Raw genomic sequence first — 18333 nt, forward strand, 5'->3', positions numbered from 1 at the left:
CATTTTCAGATGACAGATCTGTATCATCCAAACCAACATCCTGCCATATGTCATCATCAACATCAAGTTTGAAAAGACCTTCAGTAGCTATTTTATGTGGTGCACGTGCTCCATGGGGACTTTGTTTTGCCTTGATCATCTTTTCTAGTTCACTGCAGAGATCGTTGTATTTCTTTGCAAGCTTTTGAATCCCTGGTTCCTTGCACTTTATCTGAGACTCTGAATGTTCTTGAAGTTTTTTAGCTAATAACAGTTATGAGTCCTTACGAGTTTACGAGTAAGACTCATTCTTTATCAACTGAGGACTTAGGCAAATTTTTCATTCATTCATTCATTCATTCACCTTTCAACACCGCGGGAACCTTTTACCTTAAACAGAAAAAACACCTGTACAATGGAGCACAATTATTAGGAAATTAGGAAAAAATAAGTGGAAAATAATGTTGCACAGTGGTGCCATGTGAAGTTGGAGAGGCTGTGTTGAGGGTTCAGGGTTGATATCTAAATATAGAAACCAGCTGAAAAATGGGCAGAAAATCAGAAAAAATACCCAAAAACTAAGAGTTACATTCTCTGTTGACATGATATTGAAGGGGCTGTGTTGATGGCTCAGGGTCCATATCTAAATATAGAACAAAGGCACAAAATGGCTAAAACATCAGAAAACAATGAGAAAAATATGCAAATAACATACATTGTTACTACAATGTTGAAGGGGCTGTGTTCAGGGTTCAGGCTCCATATCCAAATATAGAAAATGTTGTTACATTATGAAATGTGATTATATCATCTGACTAGCATTCTTTCTTATGTAGATATGGGTCAAAATACATGACTATTTTCAAAAAGTGTCCAATTTTTTCAGTATTTTGTGTTTTTCTCAATGAGGAAAGATCTGTGTGACATTATTTATTATGAGTCCTTACGAGTTTACGAGTAAGACTCATTCTTTATCAACTGAGGACTTAGGCAAATTTTTCATTCATTGATTGATTCATTTACCTTTCATCACCGTGGGAACCTTTTCCCTTAAACAGAAAAGCAGCCATAAAATCAGGAAAAATGGTAAAAGAAATCAGCAAAAAATATGTAAAAAATCGGAATATTGTTTAGTAAGGTGGGGAGGCTGTGTTCAGGGTTCAGGGTCAATATCTAAATATAGAAACCACCTAAAAGTTGCCAGAAAATCAGAAAAAAATACCCAAAAATTAGGAGTGATCTTCTCTGTTGCCATGGTGTTGAAGGGGCTGTGTCCAGTATTCAGGGTCCATATCCAAATATGGAAAATCAAGACAACTATGTAAAAATATTGTCATATCATGCAATGTGACTATATCTTGAGACCAGCTTTTTTGCTCTTTGAGATATTGGTCAAAAATGCATGACAATTTCCAAAAAGTGTCCAATTTTTTCAGTATTTTGTGTTTTTCTCAATGAGGAATGGTCTGCATGACATTATTTATATATATCTATAAAGGTAAGGAAAGGGGCTACAATTATTGTTTATGGAGCTAAGTGAGAGGCTGTGTTTCTGATACCGTGGGAATTTTAACCCAAAAAAGGAAATTCATCACAAATATATAGAGCATGCTATTATAGGTCACAAAATATAACTAACCATCCTCTTTCCTGAGATATATGCAAACAGGACTGTGGGAATATTTTACCATAAACAGAAAAATAGTTATAAAATTGGGAAAATTTGCTATAAAATGAAAAAAAAAAAAAAAAAGAATACCACACATTGTTGCTATGATATTGATGGCTAGGCTCAGAGCTCAGGGTCTATTTGCAAATATAGAACAAAACTCAGAAAATCATAAAGTGATTACATGACCAATTTCCTAATATTAAATTTAGAGTCCACAGAAAGGACTCATACATGCCATGCAAAGCACTGGCCCACACCCACAGTCAATTAGTATATATTTTATTGTAGTGTAAAACCCATACTTACTATTGGTTGTAGTTTTGCGGTATGCTCTCTCTAAGCTGTCCAACTCAAATTTTCGCTGCTGCAAGCGATTTCTCAGATGCTGTTTTAAAGCCAAGGCATTTACACGCAGAGGAAGAAATTTATTTCCAAGCAGGCGCTCAAGATTTAATCGCCCATCAGCTCCCAGAGTATTGCGCTTGGTGTTTATTGACTTTTCAATCTTGGTGAACTTCTCTTTTAGTTCATTGATAGATAGTCTAACATCTGCAATCTCCCAGCCATCATCATATTTGCCAGTGTGAACCATTGTTTCAAGTTTATAAAGCTCTGCTTTGACTCCACTCATCTCATCCTTCAACTCTAAAATTTCTTGAATTAGCTTATTTGCCAAATTCTTTGACTGCCTTGGACTTGGCTTGGTTTGTTGAACAACTTGTGCTGCCCATTCTTCTCTCAAAAGATCCTCACTTATATCAAATTCTTCCAGCTTAGCCAAAATAGCAGCAGCTTCATTTTTACAAGCAACAGCAGCATTCCACTTTTTTCTAAGCCATTCACCCATGCCTAGAAGAGACTTCTGATCCAAATGCTTAACCTGAGTGTCAATTGTATACAGGCGTGTATAATATCCACTGACTCTCAGAGAGGGGATCAGAAGTTTGATTGAGCTCCAAAATCTCTCACAGCCTTCACCATCAGTAAGGCCAAAACCTTTACACTTTCTTGGATGATAAATCAGTTGACAAGCCCATTGGTGACCATATGCATGGAAAACAGATATAGCCCAGATTAACCGATCATGAAAGTCCTTTAAAAAGCCCCATTTAAGGGAACTTCGATGCAACTGGCATCCAATATCATAAAGTACTCCAACTCGAGCAGTAGATGGCAAGTGATCAAAGAGACGTTCCAGAAGAACCAGAGAATAATGTTGCTTCTCTCCAGCAGATGTCATGTTAACAAGCCACAAGACACGATCATGTCAACAGAGCAGAGCCATTATACCAGTATCTGAGAAAAACTGAGTACTAGCTTTGACTCTCTTCTCATCTGCAGCAGTAAAAGAGTCTTCACACATGTTCAACACAGAGTTAGGAACTTGGATCCCAGGTTCACAGTGATCAGCATCAGCATCTGAAGGAGCTGTCTGCTTAGTAGTATCTCTTCCTTTTGGTTTGCCCTGTGGACGGACTGTTTCTACCTTATCTTCCATGGACTTGACATCAGCTGAGGAGATAAAAATAGTCTCAGGATGCTGGCGAGGGGCTGGTGGTTCTTTGCCTTGTGCCTTTCTTGACTTTTGTTTGAAGCATGCATCCAAGCATACAATGAAGTCCACCCTATAGAGAAATTTATAAAGACTATTGCAACAAACCAAGCAAAAGGACGCACAGATCTTCTGTTTTTTTCCAATCTTTTCCTCCAAAACAGAGTGGACAATGTGACCGCAAGTACTCACTTGGCCTTCCCTGGTTATCTGCCTCACCTGCTGCAGACTGATTCCCACCATGAGCTGGACCCTCATCTTCAGGGCTACTCATTTCCACATCTGTCACTATATTAGCTCAACACTGAAGTGATTAATTATAAACATCAAGTCACCGTTTTCTGTTTAAGTGCTAAGATGTCAGAAAAGCAAAATGAATCTAATCACATAAATCATACCTTGAATATCAGTAAATGAAAGCCTTATTTGATTCAAATAATTGGCAAGAAGACTGTTTTTCTTGTCTATCAGTGTAGCATACCACTGCATAGCATTTCCAAAGCGACGTCGCAGACTATTCTAGAAAAGAAGTCAAAAAAGAACCTATTTTGGAACTCACTCGGGTTGCCAATTTATATTTTCTATTCCCAAGAAATGACTCTAAAGTCTCACACCAGGCTGTGGTATTTGGTGCTGCATTGACAAAAAGCTCATTGACAAATTCAAGCATATTCAGATCAACTGCCAGAGATGGTGAGACAGGCACACATGGAAAGAAACCCCGCTTCAGAAGCTGAAGGGCAGGAGATGTGCATGTGCAGAGTGTCAGAGTGTCAATTTCTATGCAAGGAATTAACTTAGTCAAGTTGAGTGAACTTAAGACAGTTACTCTCAAAAAAAATACATGCAACCTTCAACTCCCTTCCCAAAGCACACCCTTGGCAACCTTCTCTCTGTCTAACATCAGCCATATTTCGCAGTGAATCAGTCTCAGCTAGGAGTTGGATGTATGGTTCCATGAGTAAAGGAAGCACCTCCCCTTCCCACCGCTGAAATTGGCGCTCTTTTTTGCCAGGTTTATGTCCCTCTACATTTCCAATGACATCCATAGCAATGGCTCCAAAAGGCTCATCTTGTCCTTCGGAAAATGAATCAGCATGTTGAACAAAGTGACCTTCAGGTGTACAGACATTGGCCCGAGGCTGTGCAGTGCCGTACACTCGGCGTGTTTGGAATGAACCAGCTGGTACCAAGTTTCTTGGAAGCTCTGGACGAGAATTGGAGGATTTGCGCTTGAACATGAGGGTCAGAGATGAAGAGGGGGGGGCGGCAAGAAGTACTCCAGCTCCAATCTGCCTTATCTGACCGATACAATCAATCAAGTCCACGTTTCATGTCAAACAAGAACAAAAGCACAAAAGAAGAATGACATGAGAATAGCGCTTGTGTAAAAAAGTCCGTCTGTATACTTCAATGATCCGAATAAGTGCCACCGTGTGAACAACCACCCCCCTTGTCGCTCAGCCTGACAATGATCCTTCCGTGAATCCAGGAATTTGATGCGGGGTGCATGGGGCACGGCCAAAGCAATCAAAGAATGTTTGGCAGTAGAGACTGGCCACCATTTGTTCTGTTTCTTCGAACACTGCCTGTGTGGTCGAATTGGAAAGGTAGCGTGCCTTTAATCTCCTCGCACCATCACCCGGCCACACTGTCATCAAACGCCGCAAGGCGTCCACATACGCCAAGCAATCCTGCCACTTTTCCGCCGCGAGACCCTGCGTGAAGAGAGGAACCCCAGCAACTAAAACTCCATCACTGTCCTCCGGGAACATGCTGCATATTAAATTCTCGCGGACACCAGCAGAAGAATCGGAGGTCCACGCTGAGGGCAGAAGATAGCGATCGAGATGGCGTACTTCATAGCGAAGGTTTTGTTCGAAAGCATTCCAGATCACCTGTGCCATCATGAGAAGGGAGAGATGATCAGTTTCTCCTTGCATCGCCACTATGTCACCCCAGTAAACAGTGCCTGGACAATCACCAATCGACACCGCACTCGAGAAGATGGACCCTTGAGCCTCCTTTGCTTTTTGTGCACGACGTTGATTTGAAGGATTAGGCTTCTTTCCCTTATTCTTTTGCACGCCACCGAATGAGGTGTTGCTCGTCGAGGGGACTGAAGGCACCAACTGCATTATCTTTGTGAAATTGTGCAAAAGGCTGCGCCAATGTTGAGGCGATGGCAGTTGTGGAGTCGAGTCAACGCCGACGAGGGACTGAAGCCACTGATCCCGCATCATTAACCAGGCCAAGATCATCAATCTGTTATGGTTACCACTGATGAAAAGGAAGGGGTCCGGAAATTGATAGCCACGCAAATTACGTGCAGAAAGGCTAGAAGAGATGCGGCGTGGGTTTGTATCCACAGCCGCTAAGGCATTCTTCCATGTGGGGGATTGCGGGGGGACAAAGGAATGTTCGGGCTCGTGAAATTTTGTATGATTGACGGAAGCTATTTCAATAATAATGAATTAGTATCATAACCACTGCACAACCTGTAAAAGAGGAACTTACTTTGAGCATTATTGTTCACGTTGACACCAGATGTTTGGGCAGTAGTGTTCGCATTGACGCCAGATGAGCCTACTAAACAGATTCAACCATGGGTAAGCGAGTTTGTTCACTTAAACACAAAAAAAGCCTACCATTGGTGAGTGTCACATTGGGTTGTTGCGATCCGGTAAAAGACTCCACTACAGCCACGCCACTGACAGCTTGCATGACAACGGGCTGGGGATCAATGATACCAAAATGTCCCTCGCGCCAATTTTGGCATGCAGAAACGTACTCTCCACTTCAAGGACATGCTGTGATGACAGTGGGGTAGGGTGTCCCAGGATATTCTTTGTATGTGAACTCGCGTGGATCCACGTCATTCGGCAATCACCCCTGGATGACCGGCATCTTCTCCCAACCAGGTGGAACAATCATGCGGATAATCATGTTGGTTGACAGGTTCGCCGGCGGACGAACATACCAACCAGGTGCACCAACCCGGTAGAGCATGGCAATGCATTCTGTACTGTCTGTGATTGCACCCATGATGGACTCGTCCACTTCGTGGATCTTCCCAGTAGGCTCGTTCAGATGAAATGCCCATTTGGTGTGCCAATCAAACATGGTGAGAGTTTCGAGGTAGACACATTGAAAACCAGCGATGCGGTAGACCAAGTCATGTTTAGAAAATGTACAGAATTTGAGCTGAAGAGCGGCGTCGACTGTCTTGTTGGCAAGGTAGAAGAGACGACCGTAGTCCTTCAGCTGCTTGATCTCTCGACATGCCGATTGAAGTTTCCTAGCTTCATTTCGCAATGAATCCGCGATGTCTTCACGCAAAGTTCCGAGATCACGGAAGGCAGACCCTTTCGCCTCCACAAAATGGTTATCCCCAAGATCCCACCAGCAGAAACTGAGTTCGTGGTTCTTGATGGTAGCCTCAGGTGGCCGCGCTTTAACAAACGGCAGATGCCATTGGCTATCAATAAACCATTGAGGGCATACAGTGAAGTTGGCCCAAGCAAAACGGCCGTCTGCACGTGCACGAACTGGGCGGGGGAGTAATGAGATGAAGGGCATCCAGCACATGTTTGGCGATGTCACGATCATTCGCTTCGGAATCGTTTGACCAGGTTCCAAGTACGGGGGCGGGGTGGGATCTGAATTTAGCGCTCTGTACGCCTCATTGAGCTCTGCCAGGGACAAAGCGTCATACGCCGTGAATTCAGCTAGAGAATTATCAGACCTTGTCATGATTCGGAAAAGAAAACTCCTTACATTCCCCTTCAGGACGCTCGTGAAACTGAAAAATGGTGTCTCCGTTAGGATTGTGATAACGTCCAAAGACGTCTGGGCTGCCATCTGATTAACAAATGAGAAAATAACACCACTATCCTGCAAAATGAACCGAACTTACAAGAATGGGCCAAGGGATCCGGGCGAACTGTTCTGGAGGCCATGTTCCACGCCCTCAACACCACCGACTTCTAGCGCTTACTACCTGCGGATGGCTCAATTGCTGTGCGGCGTTCCATTGACAAGCCTCTGCACGCGTACAGCCTTTGACCTCTGCATTTTCCCGCTACCTGAAGTCTTTAATCCAATCAGCCAACGACAGCATCAATGGCAGTGAGAACCAAGATTCTCGTTCTGAAAGCTGTCTGTGAACAACATAGACATATAATCATGTTAGTATTTTTATTTTCACTGATTTTTTGAGAACTAAAAGTCTGGCGCTTAAGGGGAGCAATTTGTCAATACTACCTCAGCTTTCAACGCGATGTTTAACCGCATACAGCCTTCCAACTGCTTTCAAAAGGGATTGGCTACCTACCTTGCTTTGCTCATGGTTAACCAGCTCGCTATCAGGTTTCTCCTGGTTTCTCCACCGTTCGCTCAGACACGAATCTTTGAACATGATCGTCGCCACGCCGCTCGTCCCCTCTTCACGTGCACTTTTCACACGCGTCATCACTTCCTCAAAATAATAAATCATCATCACGAATTGGCTGAAAGTCATCGCCTCCAACCCTTTCAAAACGCGCTCTATCGTGGCTGGCCAAAAAGACATCTCAATTTTCTTGCCGATGCAAGTCCAACACTGTTAAAAGTGGCCACGTCAACTTTCAACACGTCGCCACGTCAAATTTCAACGCGTCGTCAGGACGAACCTCTGGGACTTTACTCTGCACATGAATTGGGAATGCAGAGCGCAGTAAGTGCAATTTTGCAGCAGTATGAGTATCTTCTGATGTGCTTCCTAGTAGTCCAATACGAAGCGAGGTGCATTCTCCCTGCCCAAACGGGATGCATATCTTTTGCATCGAAGATATTTCAGATAATGAATCCCATAGAATGATGTAGTTGTCATTTTTTTCATCGTAGAGAGTCCGCTATGCACTTTACTATTGGCAATCGGGGCTAGCGCCTAAATGCCAATCCATACTAAATACCATTACTCTGCCTTCTTGAGGCCCTTCTGGAGTTGCTGCACTAACGGCTCCTGTCTTCACGCCCTTGGATATGAAGACTTTATTTGCCCCTCCCCATCAAAGCCAAATATGGGACTCACGTGAGTCGACTCCCTCAAACATTTATTAACAGCTCATCCTCTCTCGCAGAGCTCTCTTTCGCACCAATTGTCATACCACCAACTAGAAACCAACTCCCATTCTTATTATGCCACCCCGAGCAAAAAACAGAAAAAGTTCAAACTCTGGCATGCCTGGTAGCAAGAAAGCTGTAAGTTCGCCCCATCCTCCTGCCACAATTCATTTATATTGATGTGGCATTACTTTCAGGCCCTTTGAGTCAGAGGTACCGAAGACCGCAACACCCAGATTGCCGATGGTGGAGAGCCTGCTCCCCCCACTGATCATGGGGGAGCTGGTGAGGATGTCGCCCTGCAAGAGGCACCGACCACCCTTCCGCATCCCCACAAGAAGCCACATGAGCTTATAGACTATGTCCTCATGCAGCCTAGCAAAACCCGTTCTCGAATGGAGACAGCTGGGGTTACAGCAAGGTGAGGCATTTGTGTTATATTGTTCATTCGTCGCAGAATCAGACTTCAGTCGATTCCTTGCCAGACTCTAAGTCAGTCGACGAGGCAGCGGCGGCTCTGGAAACAAATAACTGACTATAGTTTGGCAGAGTTGAACAGTCGCTTTTGGAATCTAGTGCTGCGTCGGCACCCACTGTCGCTGCGCCAATTGCAATGAGGAAAACCGCTCCCACTGCGCAAACCACGGTGACCACCACTCCCGGTGCACTGGACCCTGTGGTGACCACGATTCCTGAACCAGCATCGGCTACCAAAGACGACCCTCCCCCTCGGGTGACACTCTTATCCTTGGCCGATTTCGACAACGATGAGATCGAAGCGATGAATCAAGAACTGGAATCACGCGATACAGCCTACCGCTTCTCCTATCTAGAGGGCGGGTACAGGCAATACCATGGTCGTCGCCCTGTGAAGGGGCCGCGCAGTCCAGCGGATGACCGCACTATGATGCAGGACGACGAAACTCTCCGCTGGGTCCCCATTCTGGCTGGATATACAGCTCCACACACCCCAGAAGATTACATCGAGGCGGTCAATGACTTTCGCAAACAAGATCGTCAATGTGTGGCTTATGCCCACCCTGACGCTCGCAAGGCTTTCGATGAACTCAACCTCTCCCGCCATCCTGGTGACCCCGAGATTGAGCTTGAGTTCCTTTACAATATATCAAAAGAGGAAGAAGCAGCGCTGGTTGCAGGGCTCAAGCAAGATGAAGCCGCCTACAAGTTTAAACGACCATGGGAGGAGGGCTTTATTCGTTACCAAGGCCAAAGCCCTCGAGAGGGTATCCAGAACACTGCCGACAGACTCACCGAAATATGGGATGAGGAGAAAGAGAAATATGTATCCATTCCCGAAGGGTACACTGCCCCTCACGACCCTCAAGATTATATTGATGCCCTAAACTGGGAGATTGCAGAGGCTGAAACAACTCGCCGTGCTGAGCTCGCCAGTGCTGCTCAAAGGGCTAAGCGCAGGGGAGGTGAGGACTGGGAAGCCCCCGATCCTATGATAGAAAGTGACTTGAGTGGCTCAGACTATGAAGAAACTCGGCGCGACAAGGAGACAGAGAGGGCTCGGCTCAGGTCGAGGGGAAAGCCTGCAACGGACACGGAGGAGGAGGATGAAGAAGAAGATCGCGAGATGCAGCGCGAATTGCAGGAAGAGATGAATTCGAAGGCATCTGGACGTTCCAAAGGTCTTGCAGCAGCTCAAAGTAAGAGGACCAGCTCCGACAACAAAAAAACTTCACCGAATCCAACCATTTCACCACCAGCCGGTATCTCTTGGGATGCACTGAAGGCTTCCCTGTCACCCTCCGAACTCGATGCCTCTGCAGTGTTGAGAAGTTTCAACCTCAACTTGATGCCAGAGGAGCTAATTCCCAAGGTCAACACTGTTTCATCTCAGAAGCCTTCTCTCATGGAGAGTGCGCTGTATCGATTGTTCGGCAGGATTGTATGGCAATACGCAGCTCGTCTCGGCCACCTCAATAGCCGTTCTCCTGATTTTGTAATGGAAAAGGCTAATTTATTACAGAAAGAGAAGAGGGCCCCCAATCGTTACAATGTATTCAAGACTTTTGCTAGCAGGTCCAAGCCTGACGACGATGATCATGGTATGTATCTCAGTTCAGAAACTTACTATTGCCGCTGATGAAAATGATGAAATCACTATAGAGGGCTTGCAGACGTGGAACAAAAACCTCAATGAGGAGTATAGGAAGCTCATGGAAGGTGCAGACACAAGTGAGGAGAAGGACAAGCGAATGGCGGAAGCATTCAAATTTATTAAGGAGCAAATTGCTGATGAGGGTACCAGTATTCGTGATGCATCTTTGCGCTTTGCGGAGCACCTCAAAACAATTACAGACATGGTACGTGACCATGCCAGTTCAACGTGCTCCACTAATTCTCGCTTAGATCACGACCATCAAACGGCGTGATCATTCCTTCGACGTCGCTGGCATACTTGTCTACAGCGGCAAGAATCGCACTGTGCGAAACAAGTCCGGGCTCTTTATGAGCTCTCCTGAACTTCGAGAGCTCTGCAGCAACGAGCAGTGGCCGATCAGCATGATCACGGACATCTTCATTACTAAAGTCAGGTATGCCTATGCTGTGTTATGATTATTCTCTCCTTTGAACATATTATAGGGCGATGCATGCCGACCGAATGATCAAACAACATATGGCAGGATCCTATACTGATGGAGCGTCCACTGAGCCATCGACGACACCCTCGCAGCTGTGTCGGCCAAGTGCCAGCTCATCCGCAAGGCTCACTCCGAAGGGTGGGTTGCAGAGGATTGTGTCTGCCCCTCCCATCTCTCAAGATATTTTGCCCGACTCGAATAATCCTCAAAGGCAATTCACACAGATTTTTATTTCTCTGCTAAGTATGTTTCGTAGAATAGTAACATGTGCAAGTTCATTACTCATCACGGATCTAGGCGAACATAATGCGGAATGCACCACTGTTTCTTGGACGACGTGGCCCAACATGGCATTCAAATTGAAGAAGGTCATCGTCGGGTGGGACTCCGATGTGGTTGATATAGCTTTCTGTAGGGCTTTCGCATATGGGAAGATCAGTAACAAGCAGTGGCGCCATCTCTCGAGACTCATTCTCGAAGGTGTTCTCACTATCAAAGACTGGACAGCAGGTAAGCGAGCTTTGTTCGCCAATTAACTCGTATGTATTCACGACATTCTTTAGAGCAGAAACAGATTCCTGAAACCGATGCTCGCTTTGGCGAAATTCCCGTCGTTCTCAACTTGCGTGGCTTGCCTATGGTGTTTATCAAAGACTCCTCCAACTGGGTGCGCCAGAACTGCAAAATTGACTCAGCAACTCCATATACGCCATGCGCTCCCTCTGCTGCTTCCTCTCCCGCTCTTCTTTCATCCAAGAAGCGCACCTACGAGGATCTGTCCCTGGTTACTGAAGAGAATGCAAGGAGAGAGCATCGTAGTGTTTCCACTCCTGCGCAAAATGAGATGGAACCGTCGGCAAAGCGCCAGCGTCACGTTACGTTCTCCTCTCTTCCGATGACCATGTTCTATATGAAACATCGGCAAGAACAGTTATTACAGAAGAGTACAGCTCGTCATTCACCATTCAACCAACCCTCTTCATCGTCATCGAGCCAAGCTACCCTCGCTTCAAAGCCACCTGCAAACCAAGTCACCAAGTCTATCTTAGGAGGTCGTTACAAGGGCAGTGCTGGTCCTAGTAAAAACTCTACTGGTTTCCTGAAAGATTGATCATGCATCGGTTATCCTATGATGAGGCAAGTCTTTTCTTCTTTCCATGTACTTCCACGATACTGATTGATCTCAAGACTGCTTGACTACTAAGCTCTTGAACTCTTCATTTACCTTGGCTTATATAACTTTTGACTTGTTAGCACCTTGAACACTTTCATTACGTACCATAACTGGGGTTTTTTTGGAGGGATCTTTTATTGCCCATAATGCTTCTTTAACTTTTGGACTTTTAACTTCCCTTTAGTTGCGACAATGATATTTCAAAGTTTACTTTACTGATTGTCTTATAGTTACATAGATTACCCTACTTTGGCTTTAAAGTATTCACCGTTTCTTACAGACTGAAGATATTATTGTCCTATTTTCATTCCTTCCTCAATAGATTCAACAACTTTCTGAATATATTTAATGTTTGGAATATATACAGGCTTTTAAATCTATAGTTAAATACCCTTCTGAATATATTCAGCCCTATAGATTTTATGTAATTCAAGGACTGAATATTATATAAAAGCTATACATATATTCAGAGAAGGGGTGCTGAATATATCACCCCTCTGAATATATTTAGTCTTTGAATCTATAGGGCTGAATATATTAAATATCCTTCTGTATATATTCAGGGACCTTTGAAATATATACAGTTCTCTGAATATATACAGTTCTCGGGATATATTATGTACCACTCTTCAGAATCTATACAGTATCTTTTCCAATCTATACAACAATCTTTAAATATATTCTAGGGAAAAAGTAAATATATTTAACATCTGTCTAAATATATTGGAGGAATGCCAAAAAGAGTGAATACTCTTCCACAATTATACAACAACTTCATCTTAAAGAAGAAAGCTACATACATATATCTGCTGAACATCCAAGGGCAGGCTTCAGTAGGTCCCCTCATGAGTAATTGTGAAAATCAGAAAGCTTGCTGAGTAAAAATCTCTGCTCAGTATTATTAATTTTAATTGCATACAATCATGTACCTCCTACCCCACTCAGTGTCTCTCTCACCATTATTAATTATTACTTAAATCTCTGCTCAGCTCCTTCAATTTTAAATACATGCAACTACATGTGCCCTTCCACACTCAGTGCTTCTCTCACTATTATTCTTACTTATCCAAATCTCTCCTCAATATCTTCAATTGCCTCTTGAATCCCACTACCAGTTGTGAGTATAAGGTAGGATATTGGAAGGACATTAGATACAGCAGCTGGTAGGTTTACTCTTCTATTTTGGACATAGATAGGAACCCTAACTTCAGGTTCCTTACTTACTTTTTTGCATCAATACTACCATCTGTGCCTTACATCCTTTGACTAGTGCCCATGTCACACAAGCCTGAAGGGCTTTTGTTCTATCATCAACACATCAAGCCAGCTGAGCACCCTGCCATGTGCTCACTGGCAAGGAGTGAGCACTGACATGTTGTCAGCCATCCATGTCTTCTCCTCTGAATTTCACACTGAGACAAGTCTTTGAGCACTAGTATTTCAGTCTTGTAGTTTAATCCCACTATTACTCTGCACTGGCACTCACTTCAAACAGAAATTAGGCTCTTGCACTTATTGTTATCCTCCCAAAAAATGTGTGATGTGATTCAAAAAGGTATAAAGGCTACCATACAAATTATAAACCTGAGTATTGTAGGAGAAAATTGAAATAAGTGAGATACATTGTGTCAATGTCCCATCATCCCAGCTTCCCATGCCATTTGACTTCAAACAGAAATTAAGCTCTTGCACTTATTTTTATTCTTCTAAAAAATGTTTCAAGTAACTCTGAAAGGTATAAGGCTACTATACAAATTATAAACCAGAGTATTGTAAGAGTGAATTGAATTGAGATGCATCCACAATTTTCAATAATACAGCCAAACAATATGAATGGCTGGCACAAGTGCAAGGCTTGGTTGAAGGCTCTGTATTCTCAAGAAAACTTATGGCATACTGTTGTAGATAATGTTGTTCTGATCCTCTGTGCCAAATATCCAAGGGCAACCTTCAATACCAAATCCATAGTAACCTCAATGGAATTGGCCATAGTAGGGGAGGACATTACATGGCTTCATGCACAAATGGCTGGCACAAGTGCAGAGCATTGGTTAGAGGCTCTGTGTATTCTGATGTTCTATGCCAAATATCTAAGAGCAACCTTCATTACCAAATCTATAGTGGCCTCGGTGAAGTTGGCCATGTAGGGAGGACATCACATGACTTCATGCACAAATGGCTGGCACAAGTGCAGGAGATTGGTTAGAGGCTCTATATTCTGAAGAAATTTTCAGAGGACACTATTATAAATTCTGATGCTCTATGCCAAATATCTAAGAGCTAGCTTTAATACTGAACCAGAAGTAACTTTGTTGTATGGGATAGGATGTATCAATGGCAAGAAGTTATTCTGTTCTGCTGAATATAATGCAACTTCTTTTTGGGAGGGTAGGACACCTGCCAGCTCTCAGATAAAATCTATTCAAAGATGAAAACTGTATAAAGCAAAAAAGAATTCATTTAGTAGTGTGACATTTTATGCTCTTGGCTCCAAAAAGATTTATTCAGCCTAAAAAATTATATCCAGTGGTGAAAACATAGAATATATTTAATTCAGAGTCTTGGCACTTGAAAGATTTATTTAGTGCAAAAAAATAGATTCAGTATTGTGACAGGTAATTGTGTGACACTTCAACTTAGAAATACAAAATAGATACAGTAGATTTATTCAGTACAGTAAATAAATACAGTACTACTATTAGTCATGTCATATATACTGAAATTACATGACTAATAGTCAGTAGTCAGTGGGTGACTGAAGTGCCCATCCCCTGGTACACAACACCGTCGCTGTCAAACACATCCTCGTGTATATGGTAGACACAGATCCCGCAGCATTAAAACGCAGAGCAGAGTGTGCCCCTTGGACCAGACGCTGCAATGTCTCAACATGGTAAGCAAATTAAACTGATCAATGCTGTTGTCTTCAATATTTTATCGCAGGGCTTCTACGCGTCATGGATGGCACTGTCATATATGCTTGCGCATTGAACTGTCCTAAGGATCCAGTGACTGGTTTACAGATGGCAGAATACGATGTAATCAATTCGTGGTGCTTTGCAGGGTAGGTAGATTAAGAGAATGTTAATACAATTAAATTGTTAAACAATGTTTCAGAAAACGTCTCCTTAATCCTGAAGTGGTAGAAGAGTTACATACAGTCCAAGGCCTGATACTGGGCAAATCTGAGGACATGACCAGGGATGCGCCAACTAAAAATGACCAAGGGGAATATGTAGGGGGTGCTGCCATCGAATGGACTGGTGTTAAAGGCGTGAAGGGTACCCGCTGCTATTCAACTACTTGCACACACCAACATTCTAGGTGCTTGGTTGGCCCCACGGCACAAGGGAAAGTTTTCTCTGATAATGAAACATCGGAATGGACTGAAGACCTGAAAACCAGAAAACATTCTGTGAAGGTGAACTAGAACACACTCTATTATGTCTGATGCTATTAACACACAATCTAGGTCCATTCAGATGTTGCTGTCAAAGCCTTGACAATGTTTGCACCAAAATCTTACATTGAAGCAGTAACCCTTAATGCAGAAGTCATGAAAATGCCCAGAGTGGGGTCTGACGAAAACGTAATTACCCCAGCGCAGCAGGTGAATCTTGTGCCAGCCGTAAGATTTGAATCATGCGAAGGTATGTACTATGCGGTTTTTCTTTTTTATAATATATTTATGATTATGATGCAGAGGATGGATTGGTAGGCATGGGAGACTTCGGGAAAATCGATGGGCATACAGACGATTTTGATACTCCAGGATCTTTTACCTGCATGGTGGCCAACTCTCGGCTGCCTAAAGAATATGAGAGTGGACAATTCCATCTTCTTGGCCTTGGATGCTACTTTGTATTAGAATCACTTACTGTCATGTGCTTCTCTGGGTTACGCAAACATGGTGGCACCCCTCCAATCGCGCCTCCAGGCGTTGAGCCTGCCCCAGATGCATACCACTTTATGAATGTATGCCACCCTCCTAAGGCCATGATATCTGTTGCTGGTTCCTATGTCCAACCTCTGGCATTGCTACCAAGTAGACGACAACAAGATGATTTGTTGCTACTAGGACCAGAAATCACATCACAGATGTAGGTCAGTAATATCATTGTATCTAGCTTTGTATATTTACATCTTTAATTAGGAACCCTCAACCTCTGCCATTATCAAGCCATGCCAATTGGGCCAATGATGGAATTGTTATTATGGAGAGAAATCACTTTTCCGTTTCTTTGTGTGATCACTCCTTCTTCAACTCTGTGCTTTTCTGCTTGGCCAGCTGCCTCGAGTTATGGGAGCAAGGATAGATTCGACGATATTCCTAAGCGCCTTCTCATTCATTGACACTGATGGGAAGTGCTACTCGTTAGGACCCTGGGTCAGAGCGGAGGATGGTGTGGTCGTCGATACGCCATGTCAAGACAAGTCAAGTTGGGGTGGAGATGTACCCTCATCACCTCTAGACACAGAAGGGTCTCAAGCCGCCAATATATGGAGCGATGGGCCTGAACAACAACCAGAGGCTGAACTTCAAAATGATGTGGATCACGTCATTGCTGCACGTCATGGGCGTTGGAACCAATGGTTTGATCACCTTGAGACACAGAGTAAATTTATACCAACACAGTGGGCACTATTTGAGATGAACAAAGATGGAAAGACACAGTTTGACCTGATTCGGAGTCAATTCTATGCAGGCCCTGGAAAGCCTTTACGAATCAAAAGCAAGACTGCAACAAAAAGTGAGCATCATGACTGTCATCATTTGCCTTATCTTATTAACCACATGTATTTATTTCAAGCTAATAAGCGGCAGCGCACTGAAGCGAATGACATGGAAATGGAAAGACCCAAGAAACGTAAGTCACTACCCTATTAATGTCGTAACAAATACTGACAGTATGCTCAGGTCTGAAGGGTTCACATGTTGCATTTCCCCAAAAGCGTGAGTAATATTCTTCTAAGTAGTAAAGAATATGCTGATGTGTTGTAAAGGTGGCGATCTTTTTACGAGTCCTCTGAGTTTACGAAGAGACTCGTTTATTACCCAGGATCTCAGGACTTTTTTCAGTGCGGTAACACTGAAATTTGACTTTCTCCCACGAAAGTGATTTCTTCCCACGATCAGCTGCCTGCTCAACATTGAAGACTTTGCCAGTCTGCTCTACTATTTCTTAGTTATCACCTGCTTTTAGTCCTATCCATGTTGTCATTGATGTAGGTGGTAGCTAATGTATTGTTCTACTGGGCGGTCAGACTCTAATATATGAATATATTGCCTCCATTTTCACATTTAAGGTAACTATACTTCTTTATATTAAAGATATACAAATAAGGGTCATGACAACTTTTGTGGCATATTTTTACAGAGTGTGTGGTATCCTAATGAGCCAAAGGCTATGCAAAATGAGCCATGAGAAGGTCCTGGGGCAGTGGGTGGGTATGAGCGCAAAAAGACAAAAATAGAACGTAACATACATCCAAGAGTGCTCAACTAGTTCATAGGCAGTTTTGGGGAGTCTCTTCAGGGGGTGTGGGGCTATCCAAACGAGCCCTCGACCACAGAAAATGAAGCAGATTGAGGTCCTGGGGAGTTGTGAGCATAAGGGCACTTGTGGGTGTGGGCCAGTGCTGCGCATGGCATGTATGAGTCCTTCCCATGGACCTCCAATGCTGAAAAATATGTAGAGTAAGTTTTTTTTTTAAAAGGCATATTTTAACATTTTCATCAACAATGGATGCAAGCCACATTAATGTAACTTGTGCAAGAGGGCCATTGCAAGCATGGCAGATACGAGTCCTTTTTATATTCAGGAAGCTACAATGCAGCACCACAACATTCACATTTTTGATTATTCAGGAAACTAGTCATGTGACCACCTCCTGAAAGCCCATCAGATTTATACCCATTAACTATATATATATAGTATTGCTATTTTACATTGGATAAAGTGTATATTTCCATTTACCTACAGAGAGTACCTACATATACATTGAAAGCAACAACCAGTATTATCCTCCATTTTTCTCTAAATTTTTCCAGTCTTTTATAGTTAATTTCAAGTAGATTACTACATATGGAAAGTTCTCCTGGACTCTGACCATGCTCCCCAATATTGCACAAGCAGTAACATTCCCTCAATTTCTTATTGCTATTTTTAACTCAAAAAGTGCAAATAACCTCAGTTGAAAATATGCTATGAACATGTCATCAATAGTGCACATGCCC

The 18333-nt window shown here is 43.3% G+C and overlaps 6 protein-coding genes across 6 annotated transcripts; 2 read left to right on the forward strand and 4 right to left on the reverse strand.

Annotated features, from left to right (window-relative positions):
• Positions 1–1856: 1856 nt before the first annotated feature.
• Positions 1857–2891, reverse strand: LACBIDRAFT_296502 (uncharacterized protein; the record flags this gene model as incomplete). Its single annotated transcript, XM_001880441.1, has 2 exons — positions 1857–1897; positions 1958–2891. The coding sequence occupies 2 exons, from the start codon at positions 2889–2891 to the stop codon at positions 1857–1859; spliced, it is 975 nt and encodes a 324-aa protein (XP_001880476.1).
• Positions 2892–2918: 27 nt separating this feature from the next.
• LACBIDRAFT_296503 (uncharacterized protein) lies at positions 2919–3692 on the reverse strand (the record flags this gene model as incomplete). The annotated part of the gene is made up of 4 exons (XM_001880442.1): positions 2919–3276; positions 3329–3485; positions 3539–3544; positions 3602–3692. 4 exons carry the CDS (start codon positions 3690–3692, stop codon positions 2919–2921), a joined length of 612 nt encoding a protein of 203 aa, XP_001880477.1.
• A 971-nt stretch (positions 3693–4663) lies between these two features.
• LACBIDRAFT_296504 (uncharacterized protein) lies at positions 4664–5927 on the reverse strand (the record flags this gene model as incomplete). The annotated part of the gene is made up of 3 exons (XM_001880443.1): positions 4664–5658; positions 5721–5789; positions 5852–5927. The coding sequence occupies 3 exons, from the start codon at positions 5925–5927 to the stop codon at positions 4664–4666; spliced, it is 1140 nt and encodes a 379-aa protein (XP_001880478.1).
• Positions 5928–6089: 162 nt separating this feature from the next.
• LACBIDRAFT_296505 (uncharacterized protein) lies at positions 6090–7162 on the reverse strand (the record flags this gene model as incomplete). Its single annotated transcript, XM_001880444.1, has 3 exons — positions 6090–6931; positions 6981–7064; positions 7120–7162. 3 exons carry the CDS (start codon positions 7160–7162, stop codon positions 6090–6092), a joined length of 969 nt encoding a protein of 322 aa, XP_001880479.1.
• A 1101-nt stretch (positions 7163–8263) lies between these two features.
• Positions 8264–12032, forward strand: LACBIDRAFT_326549 (uncharacterized protein; the record flags this gene model as incomplete). The annotated part of the gene is made up of 9 exons (XM_001880202.1): positions 8264–8274; positions 8307–8444; positions 8518–8727; positions 8856–10384; positions 10446–10642; positions 10689–10873; positions 10923–11164; positions 11219–11431; positions 11485–12032. The coding sequence occupies 9 exons, from the start codon at positions 8264–8266 to the stop codon at positions 12030–12032; spliced, it is 3273 nt and encodes a 1090-aa protein (XP_001880237.1).
• Positions 12033–14975: 2943 nt separating this feature from the next.
• On the forward strand, positions 14976–17367 carry LACBIDRAFT_326550 (uncharacterized protein; the record flags this gene model as incomplete). The annotated part of the gene is made up of 11 exons (XM_001880203.1): positions 14976–14988; positions 15039–15159; positions 15213–15516; positions 15568–15745; positions 15799–16195; positions 16249–16303; positions 16384–16846; positions 16907–16963; positions 17014–17049; positions 17100–17179; positions 17326–17367. 11 exons carry the CDS (start codon positions 14976–14978, stop codon positions 17365–17367), a joined length of 1746 nt encoding a protein of 581 aa, XP_001880238.1.
• Between the last annotated feature and the right edge of the window lie 966 nt (positions 17368–18333).

The sequence above is a fragment of the Laccaria bicolor genome, genomic scaffold, assembly GCF_000143565.1.
Source record: "Laccaria bicolor S238N-H82 LACBIscaffold_10 genomic scaffold, whole genome shotgun sequence".
Taxonomy (NCBI): domain Eukaryota; kingdom Fungi; phylum Basidiomycota; class Agaricomycetes; order Agaricales; family Hydnangiaceae; genus Laccaria; species Laccaria bicolor.